The following is a 22294-nucleotide window of genomic DNA, read 5'->3' as shown; positions in this document are numbered from 1 at the left end:
AGAACATAGATTAAAGTAATTTGATTTTTTTTTAAGATTTAATTTTTTTAAGATTTAAAATCTTAAAAACCCAGAGAAAGAGAGAGGCAGAGACACAGGCAGAGGGAGAAGCAGGCTCCCTATTGGGAGCCCTATGTGGGACTTGATCCTCGGACTCCAGGATCATGCCCTGGGCCAAAGGCAGGCACTAAACCGCTGAGCCACCCAGGGATCCATCTCCCCATTTGATTTCTAAATAAAATAATGCTTCAGTAACCAGATAATGATGTGTCTTGAAATTTCTCTTTCAGAATGATGTCCCAGGAATGCTAGCTTATAGCCTCAAGCTCTGCATGTCTTTAATGCAGAATAAACAGTTTCGGAATAAGGTACTAAGGGTTCTAGTTAAAATCTACATGAACTTGGAGAAACCCGATTTCATCAATGTTTGTCAGGTACTTACTTATGTTATGTTATGTTATGTTATGTTATGTTATGTTATGTTATGTTACCTTACATCACACTACTTTATGCTGCACTGCTGGGCTGCGCCTCACTACTTTACATCACGTTAAGTTACTCTCATGCTTTCATATGTGTATCTCAGTTGATTTTCACAACAGCCCTGTGAAGATTAAGGTGTACACTTATATTTTTTAGTGGTAAGAAACAATCTTACAAAGCTAAAAACCTGTTTTGTTGTAATGCATCCTGTGTATTCTTTTTACATTTGGAAAGTATTCCAAACATTTAAGGAAATTTCGGAAACTAGGTCAAAAAAAGTAAAAGGTAGAAGAAGAGATAAAAACAGTACCTATGCTATGTCATTCTAAAATGAATTTTAGGTGTAAAATGATCCTTGGCTTTAATACCCAGACACAGCCAAAACATTTGGGTATATTTTATCTCTTTCCATGTATGAATTTGCTTGTACATTTTTAAAACTTAAGATCATCCAGAAAATGAAAAGTGTATCTTTCCCTTTCCCTAGGCCTTTTCTCAGAGATAATGCATACATTTTCCCCCATTTATTAGTACGTCTTTAATGGCTGCATTGTATTTTGTTGACTGGAAGTGCATGAGTTTTCTTTTTAACAATATCATACTATATGAAATTTTGTATTCTGCTTAGAGCATAGCACTTTGTCATAGGTTTTGTTACTTTATCACTATAATGTGTTCTCATATATTTTCATCCTATATACATTTTTAAAATTTAGAGTAATGCATCTTTTTTATATGCTTTTGAAGCAAGTTTGAAACATAGAAAAGGCTGGAAGAAAAATCATATCACTGAAAACCAACATTTTAGTGTATTTCTTGTCAGTTTTCTCTATATAGCTTTTTGAAGTTTTGTTTGCTTTTAGTTTTTAATATTTTTTTATTTTTTATTTTTATTTTTTAATTTATTTATGATAGTCACAGAGAAAGAGAGAGAGAGAGAGATGCAGAGACATAGACAGAGGGAGAAGCAGGCTCTATGCACTGGGAGCCCAACGTGGGATTCGATCCCGGGTCTCCAGGATCGCGCCCCGGGCCAAAGGCAGGCGCTAAACCGTTGCGCCACCCAGGGATCCCAATAGTTTTTAAAATATAAGTGTTTTAAACTTATATGAAATCAATAGTCCTCTGCTCACCTGTGTATTTCAGTTTTATTCCTCAGAGGCAGGTTTTTTTTTTTTTTTTAAGCTGTTTTATTCCTTGTTCCTTCAAAACTTTTTAACACTTTTACATTTTTAAAATACATTTTTTTGAACAAGTAATAGTACAGTTGCATGATTCAAAATTTAAAAAGAACCAAAGGGAATACAGTGAAGTCTTTCTACTCCTTTCTTTGACTCCTAAGTTCCTTTCTCTGATGGCAAACAGTATCAATTATATGTATCCTTCCAGTTTTAACATTTTTCCATGTTCTAAGTTTTCACAAACTGTTGTTTCAACTATTTCTTGACTGTGTGATAATCATTTAGTGGATGCACTTTGCCTTAACCATTCTCTTGTTATTGATCATTTATTTTGTTTCCATTATTTCTTATTCTTAATTTGTAATAACTTTGATTAATGTGTTCATTTTGAAATTAGCTGTTTGCTACTTTGAGGAAACAAAATTTAATTTGAATTCTTAAAAAATAAAAATCTAAACTTATTGGATAGTTTTGTTGAAATATGACAGATTATAAGAATAATAAGAGAAATACTTCAAAATGGTTATTTTAGTGCCTTTTATTCTGGCCTAGCATGATACAATGTGTGTTAAATGAATGACTCCTATAATTTATGGTGAAGTAGAAAATTCAAATTAAGGAGCACTTGATAATTAATAAAATACAGGTAAGATTTGAAGAAGCCAAGATTCATTCACCTACTAATTATCAAGTACTGCTAATTGCCAGGCACAATATTAGGAGCTATGAATATAAACTGTTACTTTTCTTATGGAAAGAAGATGCCATTTTTAGGAAAACTGCCTGGTGCCAGGATCAGAAATGGAATGCTAGAGCTGGAATTAAAATTTAAAATTAATCAGTTTTTTTTTTTTAAAGAAAGAAATGGAGTACTAGAATAGCTTATCTCCAGTTTGCCTATGCTTATATTTTAAGGTTTTCTGTATTATTAATTGTCATTGTCTAAATATTTTATTGGCAAAGTTTTCAATTATTATGTAATTGTCCCTTTATCTGCATTTCAGTGCTTAATTTTCTTAGATGATCCTCAGGCTGTGAGTGATATCTTAGAAAAACTGGTAAAGGAAGACAACCTCCTGATGGCTTATCAGATTTGTTTTGATTTGTATGAAAGTGCTAGCCAGCAGTTTTTGTCATCTGTAATCCAGAATCTTCGAACTGTTGGCACCCCTATTGCTTCTGTGCCTGGATCCACCAATACGGGTACTGTTCCAGGATCAGAGAAAGACAGGTATAAGTATCTTTTTCTGCATCAGAGCTAATTGAACAATCTTTATTTCATTTTGCAAATAGTTGGAATATTCATAGACTGCATAGTCTATGAAGAATTTCAAAATTAGCTTTCATAGATTGTAAAGTCTTACTAAGGCTATTGCTCTGTTTTACACTCTGTTGGGTACATTAAAGACCAAAGAAAGGGACCCTTCTAGAAAGAAATGGAAGTGATTGATAGAGAGGGCCAATTGCGTATTGCTAGCTAAGCAAGTAAATAAAATTTCAGGTGGGTGGAGCATGTTGGTGGTTCAGTTGGTTGAGTATCTGACTCTTGATTTCAGCTCAGGTCTTGATATCATAATCATGAGTTCAAGCCCGTGTTGGGCTCCATACCCAGCATGGGGCCTACTTAAAAAAAGAAAACTTCAGATTGGTTAAGTGCGCTAGAATTTAGATATTTGGAAAGTAAGAAACATTTCCAGCTTTTTGTGCTTTTATTAAAACTAAATATGTATTTATCTTAGGCCAATACAGTATTAGATTTTATTTTTTTGTAATTTCTTATGTATTTAGACCATTTATTAAAAATATTTAAATGTGTCTTTGCAATGGAGCGCCTGGGTGGCTTGGTTGGCTAAGCGTCCAAATCTTGATTTCTGCTCAGGTAATAATCTTGGTTGTGAAATCAAGCCCCGTGTTGGGCTCCTGCTCGGTGTGGAGCCTGCTTAAGATTCTCTCTGTCTTCAGATTTCACTGGCCTTCCAACTTGCCCTCAAAACACCAGAAATAGTCCTGCCTCAGTAAGGTTTTCTTGAATTTTAGTTTTTAGTATTTGTTTTCTTCCCTTATTTTTCTTTTTGGGGACCTATTGTTAAATGTAAGTTGGATTTTCTTTTCCTAGTCTTCTATATTTCTCACTTCCTTTTGAATTCTTTTCAGCTCTTCAGTTCTTTTAAATGAATAATATTTTAGATATTATAAAATGCACATATCCTGATGCTACAGTTGAAGGAGTTCTGACAATATAAACACCCATATAACCATCACCTCTGTTTTCATCCCAGAAATTTTTCCTGTGCCCTTTGAGGTCAACCCATTCCCCCTGAAGCAAACACTGGTTTGCTTTCTGTCAGCATAGGTTAGTTTTGCCAGTTCTGAAGTTCATAAAACTGGGTCAGATAGCATGTCTTTTGTTTCTGCTGCTTTCACTCAACACATTTGTGATGTGTATCTGTTTTTTGGATGAATCAGTAACTGATTCCTTTTCAGTGTTGAGCAACATTTCATTGTATATACCAGGTTTGTTTATTCATTCTTACATTGATGGACATTTGGATTGTTTCAGAACATGACTATTAGGAACATTCCTGTATAAGTCTTTTTGTGGACAAATGTTTTCTTTTGGGTAAATATGTAGGATTAGAATAGCTGGGTCACAAGGTATATGTTTAACTTGGTAAGAATCTGCCAAACTATATTCATCATGGTTGCCCATTTTACCCTCCCAGCAACAATGTATTAGCATTCCATTTGTTTGTTTGCCAACAGTAGATGTTATCTCTTTAATATTACTCATTCAAGTGGTATAAAGTGATGTTTTGCTATAATTTTAATACAAGTAATTTGTCAGATATATTGTTATGAATATATTCCTCTAGTCTTTGGCTTATCTTTTCATTTTATTGGTATTTTTTGATGAACAGAAGTTTTTATTTTTGATAATCCAATTTTCCATTTTGTTATCCCAATCTAAGAAATTCTTTGCCAACTTCATAATTGTAAAGATATTCTGCTACACTTTTTTCTAGAAGCTATATAGTTTTAGTTTTGTGTTTAGGTCTGTGGTAGAACTCAACTTATAACCCTTCGTATGTGGTGTGAGGTAGGAGTAGAGTTTGTTTAGATGCATGGATGTCTAGCAGTTTCATTACCATTTGTTTATTTTATTATTTTTAAAAGATTTTATTTATTCATGAGAGACACAGAGAGAGACAGAGACACAGGCAAAGGGAGAGAAGCAGGCTTCGTGCAGGGAGCCGGATGTGGGACTGGATCCCAGGACTTGGGACCACGCCCTGAACCCTGAGCCAAAGGCAGCCAGCCGCTCAACCGCTGAGCCACCTAGGCATCCCATTACCATTTGTTTAAAAGACTGCTTTCCCTTTTGAATTTCTTTGGAGCTTTTGACATGTGATAATGTTGATAGATTTCTCTATTCTTTTCCATTTATCTATTCATCTTTCCTTATACCAGTACCACAGTATCTTTATTACTAAAGCTTAAGTTAGTGAAAGTCCTGTAGTTACAATCTCCCTTTTTTCTCCCTCTCACTGCCAAGTTTTGGGTCTCTTGCATTTCTATAAGTCTGGGGGTATTCTCATTGTAATTGTATTGAATCTCTTCAATTTGGGGCAAATTAAAATCCTAACAATTGATTTTATAATCCATAAGCATACTATTGTTCTTCATTTATTTAGATTTCTTTTTTTTTTTTTTTTTAAAGATTTTATTTATTCATGAGAGAGAGAGGCAGAGACACAGGCAGATGGAGAAGCAGGCTCCATGTTGGGAGCCCAACATGGGACTTGGTCCTGGGTCTCCAGGATCACACCCTAGGCTGAAGGCAGCGCTAAACTGCTGAGCTACCCAGGCTGCCCTATTTATATTTTCTTTAATATTTCTCAGCAGCATTCTGTAGATTTTAGTTCAGAGATTTTATACATTTTTTCTTAAATTCATTCTTATGTTTTTTTGATGCTATTGCTAAGTGGTATGTTAAATTTCAATTTCTAAAAATCACTTATTAGGTCTAATAAATTTTTTTATAGATCTTTTTATAGAATTTTCTACATAGAAAATGTCATCTGAATGGAAACAGTTTTACTTCTTCCTTTATAATTTTCATACCTTTTCCCCCCTCTTGTTTTTCTGCATTGGCTAGGATTTTCAGTGTTATTGGGCAGACCTAAGAGTGAACATCCTTCATTGCTGATCTTAGGGGAGTAGCATTTGGTTTATTTGTTAATTTAAAATTTTTCGTTCTTACTTTCTCCTTTATTTGTGTTGTGTTTATTTGCTTTTATGTACTATCTCAGTTAATATTCTGAAATTATTTTTCTTCATTTCTAATTTTCCCCTAGTTTTATTTCATTTCTGAGTTTTCTAATTCTGATATGTTTTATTCTTTTATATTTTGTATAATTTTCTTAATTTTTTTTTTTTTACTTCTTTTGAAATAAATTTTTTTTAAGAGAGCAAGGTGGGGGCGTAGAGGGAGTTGTGAGGGAGGGACAGGGAGAGGGAGAAAGAATCCTAAGCAGGCTCCATGCTCAGTGCAGAACCCAGGGCAGGCTTGATCTCACAACACTGAGATCATGACCTGAGCTGAAACCATAAGCTTAACAGACTGAGGCGCTCCAACGCCCCATAATTTTTCTTTTCTAATACTGTATGGGATTTTACTTTGCTTCTTATCTATAGCTTATGTTTACTGAAAGTTGTTTTCCTAACTTTTTGCAGGAAGGCTATTGTGTTACGGAGTTTTAAACAAAATGGTGTCTTATGATCTGAGATTGCTTAACTCTGTTTACATTCTCACTTTTATTTGGGCTTTTTTTTTTCCTTTGTTTCTGCCATGTTAATTTGTATTCTGTGCCCAGCATTTTCTTCTCAGTAGAGTGCTTTGACCTAGAAGGAAGCATTGACTGGTTGGTTTTTAAGAGCTGTTGGGGTCCCAACTGCTTCACTTAAACTAGCATTTTGTAGCTGCTGATGGTGTATTTCTACCTGTTTTGGGAGTTTGGGGGATGCTTTGTCATCTGGTTTTGTTGTATTTGTTGTCCATCCTAACCTGGTTAGTTGTATTGTGTGTTTTTATGAATTTATTTGGAAGAAATTAAATCCCTGGGCTTTGTCCATCTTATAGAATCTTGTGTTTCTTAAGGGAAATACTTAAGTAATTAAATATTTTTTCCTTGCAAAATACTTAATTTGAACATGATTCACACCTTCAATTTGGTAACAAGTTACCTATACATACTATTTAGAAAAGATTTATCAGATTAATAATTGTTGGTTCTCTTCATTTTAGTGAGTCAATGGAAACAGAAGAAAAGACAGGTAGCGTACTTGTAGGAAAGACACCAGAAGTGGTAAGTATGTTTTTTGAAGTTGAGGTTACCATTTAACATATATTCCCACAGTATATATTGTAAGTTATTTTAATATGTTATATATTTGGCTTTATGGAGGTTTAATATTAAGTTTAATAGCAAAATCATTTTATAAAAATAGATCTGTAAAGTAAAATTTTAAGGACTGACCCTAGAAAGCACTTAACTTAAAAAAAATCAAGTCCTGGGATCCCTGGGTGGCTCAGCGGTTTAGCACCTGTCTTTGGCCCGGGGTGCAATCCTGGAGTCCCGGGATCGAGTCCCCGCGTCGGGCTCCTAGCATGGAGCCTGCTTCTCTCTCTGCCTGTGTCTCTGCCTTTCTTTCTTTCTCTCTCTTTCTCTCTCTCTCTCTCTCATGAATAAATAAATAAATAAGTCTTTAAAAAAAAATCAAATCCTTAGATGCTTACAAAAGATTAAACTCTGTCTAGAATAACTGTTTTGCTTGTTGCTAGGTTGGAAAAAAGTATGGCCTCTAACAAATAAATGGCGAGTTATCATAGAAGGGTGCACTTTAGTTGTCTTTGTTGTGTATGGAGTAAGTATTTGAACAGTAGATTGTTGGATGTAAATGTTTCTTCCACTAAGAATTTTGACTTTTGATACTCAGGTATATAAACTTCAGCTGTCTTTACCTGGATGACTTGGTACTTTATGAAATCATATATATGTGTTGATGAAGTGTGATTTTGATTTTCTAGTTTGAGTAGGGAGTTTTTCACCTTAAGTATGAATTGGTTCTGTATAAAAGCTTTCCTTGCAGATCATCAGTAATCAGTTATTCTTTTACATTTTGGGTTTTTTTTTTAATATTAAAATATTTTATATTGGAGGCTTGTTCAGAATGAATTGCATTCTTTCATGAAACTGGAATATCTTGATAGTAGCTTTTAAAGAAATGATTCTTTCTCTCAAATAAATGATATAGGAGTTTTCTAGATCCTACTATTAAAATACAAATTTTATTGTGTATATGGACTATGAATTTCACTGATCTAGGGCTGTTTAAATAGAGTTGGCTTAGTGAATTTCAATAATATATGAATTTTCATTCTTGTTTGTTTTGGCAGAGTCCGGAGCCCAAGGACCAGACTTTGAAAATGATTAAAATTTTAAGTGGTGAAATGGCTATTGAGTTACATCTACAGTTTTTAATACGAAACAATAACACAGATCTCATGATTCTAAAAAACACAAAGGTAGGAAATTCATCTCTAATGGAGGCTTTCTTTTGTATTTATTTCTTTGTTGAATATTAATATGTATACTTATTTCTTGTTGACTACTTTGTTGTATTTTATTTTGATTAAGAAAATAACTTCTTAAAAAAATAAAACAGAGAGAAAACCCTTGAACTTGTTGAGAAGAAAGAATTAATAGCAATTGAGCTCCTGTTTTTGTATTTACCTTTGCTGGGAGGTTTAGTGGTATTTTTCATTTTTTTTTTTTAGTTAACTTTTTATTTTAATATATATATGTAGCACTTGGACAAGTGGCACGGATCAGAACATTAATACAGTTTATGTGTCTTTTTTCCCAATGAACTATAAACTCTGTGAGTGCAGCAGTTTCTACCTTGATATTATGTAACCTTTGTTGAGATATTGATACTAATTACTAGTAATAATTTTGATCTTTTACTAGGTAATATACTCATTTGGTTCAAAAAAAAATTATTATGAAAAAATTTATAATATGAAAAATCTTCACTTTTTTGTCTTAACTACCCAGTACCCTGTGACAAAGTCATTTATTCTTCTTTTAGAACTATATATTCTTTTTTTTTTTTTTAAGATTTTATTTATTTATTCATGCGAGACACACAGAGAGAGGCAGAGACATAGGCAGAGGGAGAAGCAGGCTCCATGCAGGGAGCCCAATGTGGGACTCGATCCTGAGACTCCAGGATCATGCCCCGAGCCAAAGGAAGATGCTCAACTGCTGAGCCACCAAGGCATTCCAGAACTGTATATTATTTCATTACTACATAGTTGTTTGACTGACACATGTACTTCTCAAACTTCTAATAATTACAAATGACAAATAGACACAGAATTACATAATTTTTATTTATAATAGTTATTTGAAGCTGATCTTTATAATATAGTTTCATTAAAAATAAGATCACTTATTTTGCCAGACTGCCAGAGGTGCAGAGTGAGAAGAGGTGCAGTGCTGCTCTTCAGGTTACCCTAACACCTTGGAGATTGTAGACAAGATGCTGAAAGGAAATAGCAAATGAAACTATTCAGAACCCCCCCCCCCCCACAAAAAAGAAAGAAACCCCAAATAGGAAATCTACTACCTAAATTCCTACCTAAAATCTACTGATCTCAAGTTAAGACCACATATAAACTGTCTTGCATAGTTTTATAAACTACCTGTTTAATTTTTTGTAAAGAAATATCCAAGATTCATGGTTTAAATAGCAGTTCAGTTTATTAATATTTTCACCACAAAACAGGGCCTCTGATTGTGTGTCTGTCTGCATGTAACCTTGCATATATATAAACACTTTGTCAGTGATAAAAATTGGTTTGTTTTTGTAGGATGCAGTACGGAATTCTGTATGTCATACAGCAACCGTTATAGCAAACTCTTTTATGCACTGTGGGACTACCAGTGACCAATTTCTTCGGTAAATACATTTGAAGGTTACCACTTTGATTTAAAATCATCTTTAATAGGGACTCTGTTGACATTGTTACATGGACATGGAGAGCTTCCCTTGCCTGCTAGTCCTGAATTTTAAATTCTATTTTATTACCTTATACATTTTGTTTTTCAAAGATGTATTTATTTATTATTTTAGAGAGAGAGAGAGAGAGAATGAAAGTGCAAGGGGCAGAGGGTGCAGAGGGAGAGAGAGAGAATCCCAAGTAGACTCCCCACTGAGCATGGACCCCCCCAGTATGGGAGCTCAATCCCTCAACCCTGAGATCATGACCTGAGAGCCAAAATCAAAAGTTGGACACTCAACTGACTGAGCCATACAGGCTCCCCTATACGTTTTTTATTGCATAAGCCTGCTTGTTTTAAGGTAAAATTAATTCCCTTTATTAATTGGCTTGAATTTAGGCTTTTACATGAAATATATTAATATAATTCTGCTTTTGTTCATAATGAAATCATGTATCATGCATTTTTAAAAATCTTCAAAATGCTAAGAACTTATGAGGTAAAGAAAATCAGTAGTAACTCGAGCTCTGTAAAGTAAAATGATTTGTAATAGTTCAAAGTAAAATCTTAATGCTTTGACTTCAGTGTTATAAAAAGCTTTGTGGAATTCATTTCAGTAGTACTGTTGAATTTTCTTTTCTTACAGAGATAATTTGGAATGGTTGGCCAGAGCCACTAACTGGGCAAAATTTACAGCTACAGCCAGTTTGGGTGTAATTCATAAGGTAATATATACTAATTAGTATGAACAGAAACAGATTTTCTGAAGTTAAAAAATAAAAGTTACTGTAATTCATTTCCGAGTAGATTTTGTTAAATCACATGAGTCCTTACAGGAAAGAATGAAGTAAATAAGTAATTAAAATACATTCGTAAAAAAAAAAAAATACATTCGTATATATATTTGTTTTTAATAAAAGGTAGAAATCCTTTTCCCGTGAAAACTAAGCCATTTCTCAAAGGATGAATTGAAATAAGTTATTTGCATAGTCTAAGATGAACTTGGGGAAATGTTATAAAATGGGGGAAAAAAAACTGAAGCATTTGTTTCAAATAAGAATGCGATTGGGTCTCTTAAAATTCCGTCATTTAAGTTACAGAGTTGTCTAGGATAGAGACCTATTTTCTTCTCTTTTTAGAAAGTGAGCGTTCTAGAGAAAAGATAATAATCCTAGAAAATATATCTTTTTTCTCTGACTTTCTGTTACTACACCTTTGTTGTGGCTCAAATTTACAGGGTCATGAGAAGGAAGCATTACAGTTAATGGCGACATATCTTCCCAAGGACACTTCTCCAGGATCAGCCTATCAGGAAGGTGGAGGTCTCTATGCATTAGGTCTTATTCATGCCAATCATGGAGGTGATATAATAGACTATTTGCTTAACCAGCTTAAGAATGCCAGCAATGATGTAAGTATTTGAATGAAAAACTAATTTCTGTTTCTTAAGAGTCCAGGAAAGCATTATATTTGCCAAATTCTTTTAGTGAATAGAAATTTTGTAGGATTTTGAAATTCTGAAAATAGCAACTTCTTACAGAATTATTTTTTTTAAAGTAACTTTGCTTCCTTCTTTATAAACTTAAATTATACTTCTCAGTCTTTGTATGTGACAAACAAAATAAAGTACCATATATTTGTAAAATACATATATTTCCACACTTAAGAGTTTTGGAAGGTTGGGACACCTGGTGGCTCAGCATTTGAGTGTCTGCCTTTGGCTCAGGGCGTGATCCCAGGATCCGCAATCGAGTCCCACATAGGGCTCCTTGCGGGGGAGCCTGCTTCTCCCTCAGCCTGTGTCTCTGCTTCTCTCTCTTTGTGTGTCTCTCATGAATAAATGAATAAAATCTTAAAAAAAAAAGTTTTGGAATGTTATAAGTGACTTTAGTGATCATTTAGTCAAATTTTGTTATAGGAAACTAAGAACTAAGTCCCAAAAAAATGCATAACTCAGGAATTGGAATTCCTGGTTATTTGATATTTTGTAATTTTTTAAATGTAATTCTTTCATAAAAATTTATTAAATTGTTCTTATTTTATGGAACCTTGAAGTAGGATTTTAGACTTCAGCTTTTATGTTAGATTCTTTTTTAGAAGGCTATTAGGAGATTAGCTAAGTAAGCCAGACAACTTTGTCCTCCTATTACAATGAAAATATTGAGGCCCTAGGTAGGATGGTCTGTCTTAGTTAATAAGCTACTCATCTACAAATATGATGTACATTTATTTACATCTTTGTCTCATTTCCTTATGGTCTTGGGTAAAAATTTTCTTAACAAAGCTCTTTGGTTACCAGCATTAGAAACTTCCACTAATTGACTTAAAACAAGGAGTTTACTGGAAGTAGCTTATGTAATTAAAGGAGAAGTTGATAAACTAGCTCTCGTAAGAGTTAAGAGCTAGGACAGTTCTAGGGATCTAGATAACAGAAACTAATGGAATAATCTCTCTACAGCCCTCCTGCCAGGATGAATGAACTTGAAATGTTTTTGGTCCTTGGGTCATTTCACTGTAGAAAGATTAAAATTTCAGAGAAACAGGGATCCCTGGGTGGCGCAGTGGTTTGGCGCTTGCCTTTGGCCCAGGGTGCGATCCTGGAGACCCGGGATCGAATCCCACATCAGGCTCCCGGTGCATGGAGCCTGCTTCTCCCTCTGCCTCTCTCTCTCTCTGTGACTATCATAAATAAATAAAAATTAAAAAAAAAAAAATTTCAGAGAAACAGACCATCTGAGTGGTCTGTTTTGAGTCATAGTCCCACACTTTGGATAGGAGAAGGTGGGTGCTTATTAAATGGCAGTCCCACCAAGACTAACCAATGGGAGAGGAGTATTTTCCAAGTAAGATTGGGGTGCTGTCACCTTGAAAGGAGACTGTGCACTCAAAAATGGCACATGACCACTAAGTGTCCCTTTTGAAATAAAAAACAACTTTGCCCTTGACCTCATTTTTTCCCACTTCTTTATGGCCATGTTTATTAGATACCCTTTCATTCTCTCTTCAGCCTCCTTCCCCTCAGCCAGAAGCATAGTTAGGTCTCACTTATCTTAAAATCTTTCTTTGACCCATGCTTTACTCTTAGTTACTATAATTCTCCCCTTCTCATGTAAACTTATTGAAAGAGAGCTGTACTCTCTATCTCCACTTTCTTATCTTTCATTCATTTCTTGGCTTACTGTTGTTTTGCTCTGCACGTACGTTTCTTTTGAAACTGAAAGTGCTAAGGTTATCACTGGCTGTCTAGTTCTCAAATACGTTGATCATTCTTACTGAGTCAATTGCTCTGCATGTTTAATATCACAATATATTTTTAAATTAGAATAAAATTAAAAAATCAGAATAAAAGCTTGGAATTTTAAGTACCGTGTTTCAAATCAGCAGAGAGCCTATGCTTTTTCCCTAGATCGTTCGACATGGTGGCAGTCTGGGCCTTGGTTTAGCTGCTATGGGGACTGCGCGCCAAGACGTGTATGATTTGCTAAAAACAAACCTTTATCAGGATGATGCTGTGACAGGTAAACGATTCTTTCCAAAGACAATAAACCAGGATTAACTAATGTAACTAATATTTATTTTCTATTTATATTTTGTAGCCTCTTAAAAATCTAATAGGTTACTTATTAGATAGATTAGATTATTAGATAATCCAGGGAGTGGATTTTGCCCTATTTGTCAAACTCATAAAAATAGGTTTTGTGATACATAGGTTTTAAGAATGATATATCCTATGTATCTGTCTGTATAACTGATTTTCCTAAGTAGAAATTTATTAGAGTGACCTAATTGTGGCTCAGCTATCTGTACTGCTTGGTGATGACATAGAAAAGTGTCATCATGTCTCCTTTGAAATCACGGTAGGATTTATTGGTACATTCTGTCAAGATTTAAAAGGAAAATAGCTATAATTCAATGGATATACTTTTTATCCAATGGTTTGAAAAAATTCTGTTAGAAGTTATAGTTGTTTTAATAGTTGATTATAATAAGTGCCACTTCCAATAGGATAGGTTTTATTGACTTTACACACATCATTTTTAAATTTCTACTTTTTACTCACTAGGTGAAGCAGCTGGCCTGGCCTTAGGTTTGGTTATGTTGGGCTCTAAAAATGCCCAGGCTATTGAGGATATGGTTGGCTATGCACAGGAAACTCAGCATGAGAAGATTCTGCGTGGTCTTGCAGTTGGCATTGCATTAGTGATGTATGGGAGGATGGAGGAAGCTGATGCTCTCATTGAATCTCTCTGCCGTGATAAGGTGAGATGATACATTATTTATCTTTTTCTCCCTGCACTCCCTCTCACCCTGGTTATCACCAACATTTACAGAAACACGTCCATTAGAAATTATCTGTGTTCCCATCAAAACGCCTAGCTACACTTGCTGATAAAACTTCTTGCAAGTTATATAAAGCCTGAGACGCCTGGGTGGCTCAGTGGTTGAGTGCCTTCCTTTGGCTCAGTAAGTGATCCCGAAGTCCTGGGATTGAGTTCCACATCGGGCTCTTTGCATAGAGCCTGCTTCTCCCTCTGCCTATGTCTCTGCCCCCACCCCCCTCTCTGTGTCTCATGAATAAATTAAATAAAATTAAATAAATTATATTATATTAAAATTAAATTAAATAATAAATAAAATCTTTTAAAAATATATATATATATATAAAGCCTAATGGAATGTAGGAAAGGAGACCACTGATTAGACCAAGCAAACAGGACTAATTTGAGAATTTTAAATTTAATCATTAGACTTCAGATTAGTAATTTTCAAATGAGATCCAGAAAAGTTCTTTAGAAATTTACAAGTTAGTTTCTTTTGGAAATATTTTTGGAATCACTTTGTAATCATTTAATAAGATACGAAGTTTACTTCATTGTTTTTTCATCAAAAACCAGTGAAGTCTCTATGCTTATTTATTTGAGTTTTTTTAATTACCTTTTGTTTTGTTTATTTATTTATTAAGATTTTATTTATTTATTCATGATAGACATGGGGGTTGGGGCAGAGAGACAGGCAGAGGGAGAAGCAGGCTCCATGCTGGGAGCCTGACACAGGACCCAATCCTGGGACTCCAGGATCATGCCCTGGACCAAAGGCAGGCGCTAAACTGCTGAGCCACCCAGGGATACCCATTGTTTTGTTTTGTTTTATTTTGACAATGGTATTGTGTATGGTGGGTAGTCAGTGGTAACTAATGATGTTCTCTGTAGTCTGATACAAAGAACCATTGTTAATAGTTAAGTAATAAAGCTGCTAATTATTTGCTCAGCTCTCAGACTCCATATCTGTTCCACTCAGTGCTCAGTGCCTGATAATTAAATAAGCAAGTTACAATGCAAAAGTAGAAGCAAGCTTCTTTGTTTAATAAATGGAAGTTGAGTGTAGAGGGTAGTGAGTGTTGGTATTAAACTTGATAACATCCTAGTGATTGTAAAGCAGTACAGACACATTGCTTAGAGCATTGGGAATTAAAAAGGAGTTAATTCTTCCTGTATTAAAGTCTGTATTTCCGCATTCATTTAGAAAACTACCAACCACAAAATAGTTCTCTTTAAGTTTCTCATTTCTTACCTAAAACCAACTCCTCTCTTACTGGATGTAGCTGTGCCAGTGAGACTATAGAAATCACTGTTTGAAATGATAACTTTCAGTTGATGTAGATTGTTCTTTTTAGGACCCAATTCTTCGACGATCTGGGATGTACACTGTAGCCATGGCTTATTGTGGCTCCGGTAACAACAAAGCTATTCGACGCCTGCTACACGTTGCTGTAAGTACTCTTTTCTTGGATAGAGGTGGAAAGGGAAGTTTGCAGATGGACACTAAATGTCTAGGTTGCAACAGCACCCACATTGCATGACCACCATGAGTGATCTCAGATTCAGATTCTCAATCACTGAACACAGTCAGCTATAACCTTAGCACCAGGTGTAGAGCAGGGTAACAGTATGTCAGGACAAATAGAAATCCTTAAAAATCATTCAGTGGCAACTTCTGAAAACCTACTCCAAGCAGCGCCCTCATTTGTAAGGGTTAAGACCACGTGAGTGTGTGCAGCCACCTTAGGATAGGGAAATCTCATGAACAATAAAAAACACTTCTACAGCCTGTGAAGTTAGCTTCTAGATAGCCCCTAAGGGGCATGCTCTATTTCAAGAGATCCCTTGCACAGGAAAGCCAGTGCCCATGTTTTCCAATAGGGTGTTCCCACTATAGTCTTCCAAATCCAGATAGAGTTTATGAACAATAATGTTGCGTGGTAACACAGTGGAGATTGCACATATATTTAGTAGGTTTCCACCATCTTGATGCCAGGAGAAGGTAAACCTCAGGTCATCCTCCGATGCAGAAAGGGTTTAATTTAGAGCTATTATTATTTTCTTCCCAGAGATACATCCCACAGTATTTATTATTAATTTTTTTTATCAGCGTAGCATGTAGTATGTTATAAATTGTAAATGTTTGTATTTTGCTTGAATTTAGGATGTACTTTTTTTTATTTATTTTTATTTTTTTATTTTTTATTTTTTTTAATTTTTTATTTATTTATGATAGTCACAGAGAGAGAGAGAGAGAGGCAGAGACACAGGCGGAGGGAGAAGCAGGCTCCATGCACCGGGAGCCTGATGTGGGATTCGATCCCGGGTCTCCAGGATCGCGCCCTGGGCCAAAGGCAGGCGCCAAACCGCTGCGCCACCCAGGGATCCCTGTACTTTTTTTTTAAAACAACATTGAAAGAATGTTAGATTTTCAGAGTAGCCTGCAAAAGCTATAGTGCAGCTGAAATAATCTTTAGAAGCAGTCCTGAATCTTAAACTTCACCAAGCTTAAGAGGCTTTTAAGCCTTGAAATAAAAGGTATTTCAGATGCGTTTTTCCTAAATTAAGGGAAGACATTCTGATTAATGAGATCTAATTTACTTTTGAATGATGTGAGTCTCTCATTACTTAACTCTAGTAATAGAATGCATAGTATAATATAATCATCCTTTAAAATTTTTCCTAGGTAAGTGATGTTAATGACGATGTCCGGAGGGCAGCAGTGGAATCACTCGGGTTCATTCTGTTCAGGTAATAATTTCTAATTTCTGGTTCTCTTTATAGTCCTTTTTTTAAATAGTCACTAAAGAGAAGCTAAATATCTGAGGAATACATCTAGGTTCAGGGTGAAGACCATTTAACAATAAGATCAGTACTGTTGATCTGAAAAAAAAAAAAAAAAAGTGTGTCTTGAAAATCCAAGAATCTATTTGAAAAGTAGTAAAATGACTTTATTATTTCTGTTTATTTTTTCATAACATTCTGTGTATTTGCTTAAGTTTTTAAATCCAAATAGCATATTTAGTAGTCCTCTTTCCATACATATTGGTAATTCAGATGGGATGCTGTTTCTTACATAGGGTTGAAGCTCTTTAATGAGAACAAAAAGTAGAAGCGTGAAAAATTTACAGATTTAAGAAAATATTTTTGGACTTGAGATTTGGAAATGCCCTTGGCATATGATAGCTGTTATTAAGAGTACATACTCTGAAACCAGTCTGCCAGGATTAAATCCAGGCTCTGCCACTTACAGAGTGACTTTGGGCTTATTATTATTAGCCTTTTTGAGCTTCCAATTTCTCATCTGTAAGATTGATATAATAATAGTACCAATTTAAGAAATGTGTTTTTGGGGATCCCTGGGTGGCGCAGCGGTTTGGCGCCTGCCTTTGGCCCAGGGCGCGGTCCTGGAGACCCGGGATCAAATCCCACGTCGGGCTCCCGGTGCAGGGAGCCCACTTCTCCCTCTGCCTGTGTCTCTGCCTCTCTCTCTCTCTCTCTCTCTCTGTGACTATCATAAATAAATAAAAATTAAAAAAAAAAAAAAAAAGAAAGAAAGAAATGTGTTTTTGTGGTGCCTGGATGACTCAGTTGATTAAATGGCAGGCTCTCTTTTTTTTTTTTTTTTAAATGGCAGACTCTTAATTTCAACTCAGGTCATGATCCCTGAGTCCTGGGATTGAGCCTCAACCAGGGCTCCCAGCTCAGCAGGGAGCCTGTTTCTCCCTCTCCCTCTGCCCTGTTCACTCTATTTTCCTAAACCACCCCCAAAATAAATCTTTTTTAAAAAGAAGTGCATTTTTGGATGGGTAACTGAATTAATATCTAAAGCTCTTAGGGGCACCTGAGTGGCTCAGTGGTTGAGTGTCTGCCTTTGGCTCAGGTCATGATCCTGGGGTCCTGGGATTGAGTCCTGCATCAGGCTCCCCGCAGGGGGGCTGCTTTTCCCTCTCCCTGAGTCTCTGCCTCTCTCTGTGTCTTTCATGAATAAATAAATGAAATCTTTTAAAAAAAATCTAAAGCTCTTAGAACAGCATCTGGCACTACTACTAAGTGTTATTTAAGCTATTTAAGCATATGATAGTAGGAGCAACTATAACGGTGGCAGATGCAGTAGTACTCTTCTTGCAGTTCTTCTATCTACTTATCTCTAATCTCAAGAATCATTGTTTCTTTTGGCTAAGATACTTTATATTAAAATCCAGCAAAGGCAAATTAAAAGTACTTCTTTTAGCTTCTTTGGACACTGCTTATCATACCTTATTTGTGATGAAATTATACAAAAAAAAAAGTTTTCAAGGTACATGTTAGATGAGTCAGTTAGATGAGTCTCACTCATGCCCTTTTAATCTCTGGAATAGATTTTCTCCCAGGTTCCTGGGAGTGAACCTTTGTTGTAAAGGTCATAACATAATTCAACAAATATTGAACATCCACCGTGAACTGGTTATAGGAACATCTTCATAACATTTTAGATAGGAAGTTAATCCATTTATGAAAAACTTATCCAGATAGGCTGTAGACTACTTTACTCCTCTGTGGATTAATATGCTGAATAAAACAGCAGAGTACAGACCCATATAACATACTAATTAGGTTTCTCCTTACACCAGTTTTGTTGAATAAGGTTGTTCAGCCGCATACTAAGTTCCTTCATTGTATTGTCCTCTAACACTCATTTGTTCAGCTTGTTCACAAAGATGCTAGAAAGCCTTCACTAAATCTAAAGACATAATATTTACATAGACCTACTACTCTGATACCTCCAAAATAGGATACATGATTAGTTGTTATTGTTTTTAGTAATTCATAGAAGTGTCAGATACTCATTGATTCTTTTTCTAAGGTATGACAAAACTTATGTGCATTAAGCTATTCTTTGTATTTTTAAAAAATCTGGAATAGACTTCACACTTAATTTCTTGAGTCCTCTCTTTTCTCTTTTTGAACATCAGAATATTTAGCCACTTAGAGTCTTTTTGTATCTTTGCCATTTTCTTTTTTTTTTCTCAAATTTGTCAGCAGTGGTTCCATAATTACAACCACAAGTTCTGTTTAAAGGAAGTGATTCATTTAGCTTACAGAGTTGAACTCATTTAATGCAGCCAGTCTTTTCACCTATTTTACATTTTAAAAAATTTTTTATTTATTTGAGAGAGAGCACAAGCGGGAGGAGCACAGAGAGAGAATCTGAAGTAGACTCTGTGCCAAGTGTGGAGTCCAGTCTGGGGCTTGATCTCACCATCCTGAGTCATGACTTGACCTGAAAAGAGTCATTAACTTAACTCTGCCACCCAGGTGCCCCTTACCTGTTTTACATTTTGATCAATCTTTACAACATTACTTTTTATCTTTCTGTTTCAAAAATCATTCTCCTGGGGGAAAAAATGGAAGCAAATAGAAGTTGAATAGTTTTATTTTCTCCCTGTCCATTTTTGGGTTATTATTATATTAGCCAAGCTGTGACCCTAACCTTTCACTGGTTTAGCTCTAGAGTTTAGATTGTGGGGAGGGGAGTGGGTATTATTGCCATCCAGAGGGGTCTTTTTGTTTTGTTTTAATTCTTATCAGAGAACTAGATAATTTTGATAGGAAAGTATATTTTTCTAAGGATACTTTTAGTAACTATTGGTTTATATAAACAATCCTATTCATGATCGTCTCTTTATTTTGTTTCTTTTTTGTCAGTTGTTAATTCTTCCTGGTGATTTTATATTTTGTATCCTATGAATCAGTGGCCTAGTGTGTAAATTCTACTACATAGGAAGTTGAGCTTCATGAACTGTTTTTCTACCCTTTTTAACCTGATAGCACTTTGCTCTTCAATTAACATTCATTTGTGCCTTTGCATTTCCTGGGGCTCACTCTCATGCTAATTTCCCAGTTTCAGCAGCAGATGTCTCCTGTGAGCTGATTTAGACTTTGCTGAGATCTCTGCAACCTAGGATAGTCATATCCAGCTAATGAATGGTACTGTGTGCTTTTTATTTCTAAGGGACCATTCTGAATTTTGTTTTCATAGTGTGACTCTTTATAAACAGAAGAAACTGGAAAAGACTTCAGATGATTTGTCTGAAAGTTACTTTATAGGTGAAGAAAATTAAATGTAATCAACTTGTCGAAGGAATTGCAGTTGAGACCAAATTCTTTAAAATTTAGACTAGTACAATTTTCCTGGAGTGAGAATTTTTAAAAGTGAAAGAAACTTAGAAATATTTTTTTTAAAGAGAAGGAAACTGAATTCCAAAATAGTTAATACAATTTTTCATTGTCATAGAACTAAAAAGTAGAACTGAAATTCAAAACAGATCTCATTATAGATCAATGCTTTTTACAACATGCCTTTCCATCAGTACTATTTTCCTAAGTGATTTTCAAATTTCCTCATTACTTTTAATATTTGGCAAGTTTCTATCCTATCTCCTAAGAATAGTAAATGTTTTCTGGTGTGCCATTATTTACTTTCTTAGAATGTGCTCCATTTTATCATTTCTTCCCTTTTAGATGTTACATGTCACCTTTAAAATAACTGCAGACATTTGACCTTCTTGAACCATATTTTAAGAACTTATTTCTTCTTAATTTTTTAAATCTTTTTTTTAAGTGTACTTACTAGCTATGGATACTGAAAACATGCGTAAACATATATTTGTACTTCAACTAAGATGAAATTGTCTTGTGGGAAACTAAAAATTCTCACACGTATTATCTTTACTCTCAGGTAGTCCAGGGAGTTACAGTATTTTCACTCTGTTATTTTCTCTTGATATTTGTGCGTTATATGATAAATATTGAGAATTAAGTTGAAAAACATTTTTGCCAAGGTGAAATTAACTGAGTACATTTTTTTTTTTTTTGCTTTTCCTTTTTTATTTATTGAGTACATTTTTTGTGTAATACATAGGTGATTATCAGGCCCATTGTTATCTGTCCAGTAAGCAGTTTTTATTATAACAACTCTTTGTACAGTACTGTGCTTGGCATTGACTGAAACTCAGTTGGAACTGAAAGTAATCTGAATTATTTAATATTTGTTGAAATTAAAATGTTATAATGATCTGATATAGATCTCTTTTTTTTTTTTAAGATTTTATTTAGAGAGAGAGCATGGAAACATGAGCAGAGGGAGGGGTAGAGGGGAAAGGAGAGAGAATCTCAAGCAGACTCTGTGCTGAGTGCAGAGCCCAATGTGGAGCTAGATCTTATGACCCTGAAATCATGACCTAAAACACCTAGGTGGCTCAGTGGTTGGGTGTCTGCCTTTGGCTCAGGGTATGATCTCGGGTCTGGGGATCGAGTCCTGCACCTGGCTTCCTGTAAGGAGCCTGCTTCTCTCTCTGCCTCTCTCTCTCTCTCTCTGTCTTTCATGAATAAATAAATAAATAAATAATCTAGGAAAAAAAAAAATCACGACCTGAGCCAAAATCAAGAGTCAGACTCTTAACTGACTGAGTCACCCAGGTGCCCTTGTTATAGACCTTTCTTAAAATTAGATAATCCTGGAGGTCCCAGATCATCTTTGCTCTGACTTAAGCTATTAAAATATAAAATTGGATATTTCTCAGTGTATGTATTAATATGCTTTCAGATATTGATGGATCTTGCAAGATGTGAGGGCGATTCCTGGTACATTTTTTTAGACTATAAAAAAATGGTCCTTGAGTATAAAAATGTTGTGCCATCATAGATCCTTAGAATTTGAAAGAACCCCATCAGTCAGCTAGTTACTACCAAATGCAAGAATCATCTTTACAGCATCTCCATTCACAATTTTGTATGTTTGGTATATACTCTTTATTCTGCCTCAATGTCTTTGTGTTTATGTTCTTGATGTTATAACTTCCTTAATTTTTGTCTTTTTTTTTTTTTTTTTACTCTTTCTTTACTTTGGTTTTCCCCTTCATTAATTAATCATAAATATGAAAACAAATGAAAGTTTTTTTCAAAATTATTTTTCTAAAGAGGTACAGTCTACTCTTTGAAGGGAAAACTAGCCTTTGTTGTCATAGGTGTGGTTAACTTCTGAAATTTGCTTTAAAATTATAGATTTCTCTTTTTCTTTTTTTTTAATTATAGATTTCTTTAAAGTATTCTGAAATCAAAGAATCAGATCAGAATGGTAAAAGTTTGTGCTCTGTTGTACTTTTTCAGAAATAGTTTATATTGGAGTTGTTATTTTCTAGAAGTAGCAATAGTAAATTTCTCATTAGCTAGAGAAAGATATCTCAGCAGATTATAAGCAAAG

At 34.8% G+C, this 22294-nt stretch overlaps 1 protein-coding gene across 1 annotated transcript in view; it reads left to right on the top strand.

The window, feature by feature from the left end:
• The window catches only part of PSMD1 (proteasome 26S subunit, non-ATPase 1), a 91973-nt gene that overhangs the window by 13731 nt on the left and 55948 nt on the right, over positions 1–22294 (top strand). Inside the window, exons 6-16 of the mRNA XM_041766712.1 lie at positions 291–434; positions 2669–2895; positions 6970–7030; positions 8122–8250; positions 9601–9689; positions 10377–10455; positions 10968–11141; positions 13137–13248; positions 13794–13990; positions 15405–15500; positions 16736–16800. Of these exons, the coding sequence (XP_041622646.1) occupies positions 291–434; positions 2669–2895; positions 6970–7030; positions 8122–8250; positions 9601–9689; positions 10377–10455; positions 10968–11141; positions 13137–13248; positions 13794–13990; positions 15405–15500; positions 16736–16800 (1373 nt within the window). The remainder of the gene's footprint in view (positions 1–290; positions 435–2668; positions 2896–6969; positions 7031–8121; positions 8251–9600; positions 9690–10376; positions 10456–10967; positions 11142–13136; positions 13249–13793; positions 13991–15404; positions 15501–16735; positions 16801–22294) is intronic.

Source organism: Vulpes lagopus, chromosome 8 (genome assembly GCF_018345385.1).
Source record: "Vulpes lagopus strain Blue_001 chromosome 8, ASM1834538v1, whole genome shotgun sequence".
Taxonomy (NCBI): domain Eukaryota; kingdom Metazoa; phylum Chordata; class Mammalia; order Carnivora; family Canidae; genus Vulpes; species Vulpes lagopus.
The sequence above is the reverse complement of the archived record's forward strand: the minus strand, read 5'-3'. Positions and strand labels throughout refer to the sequence as shown.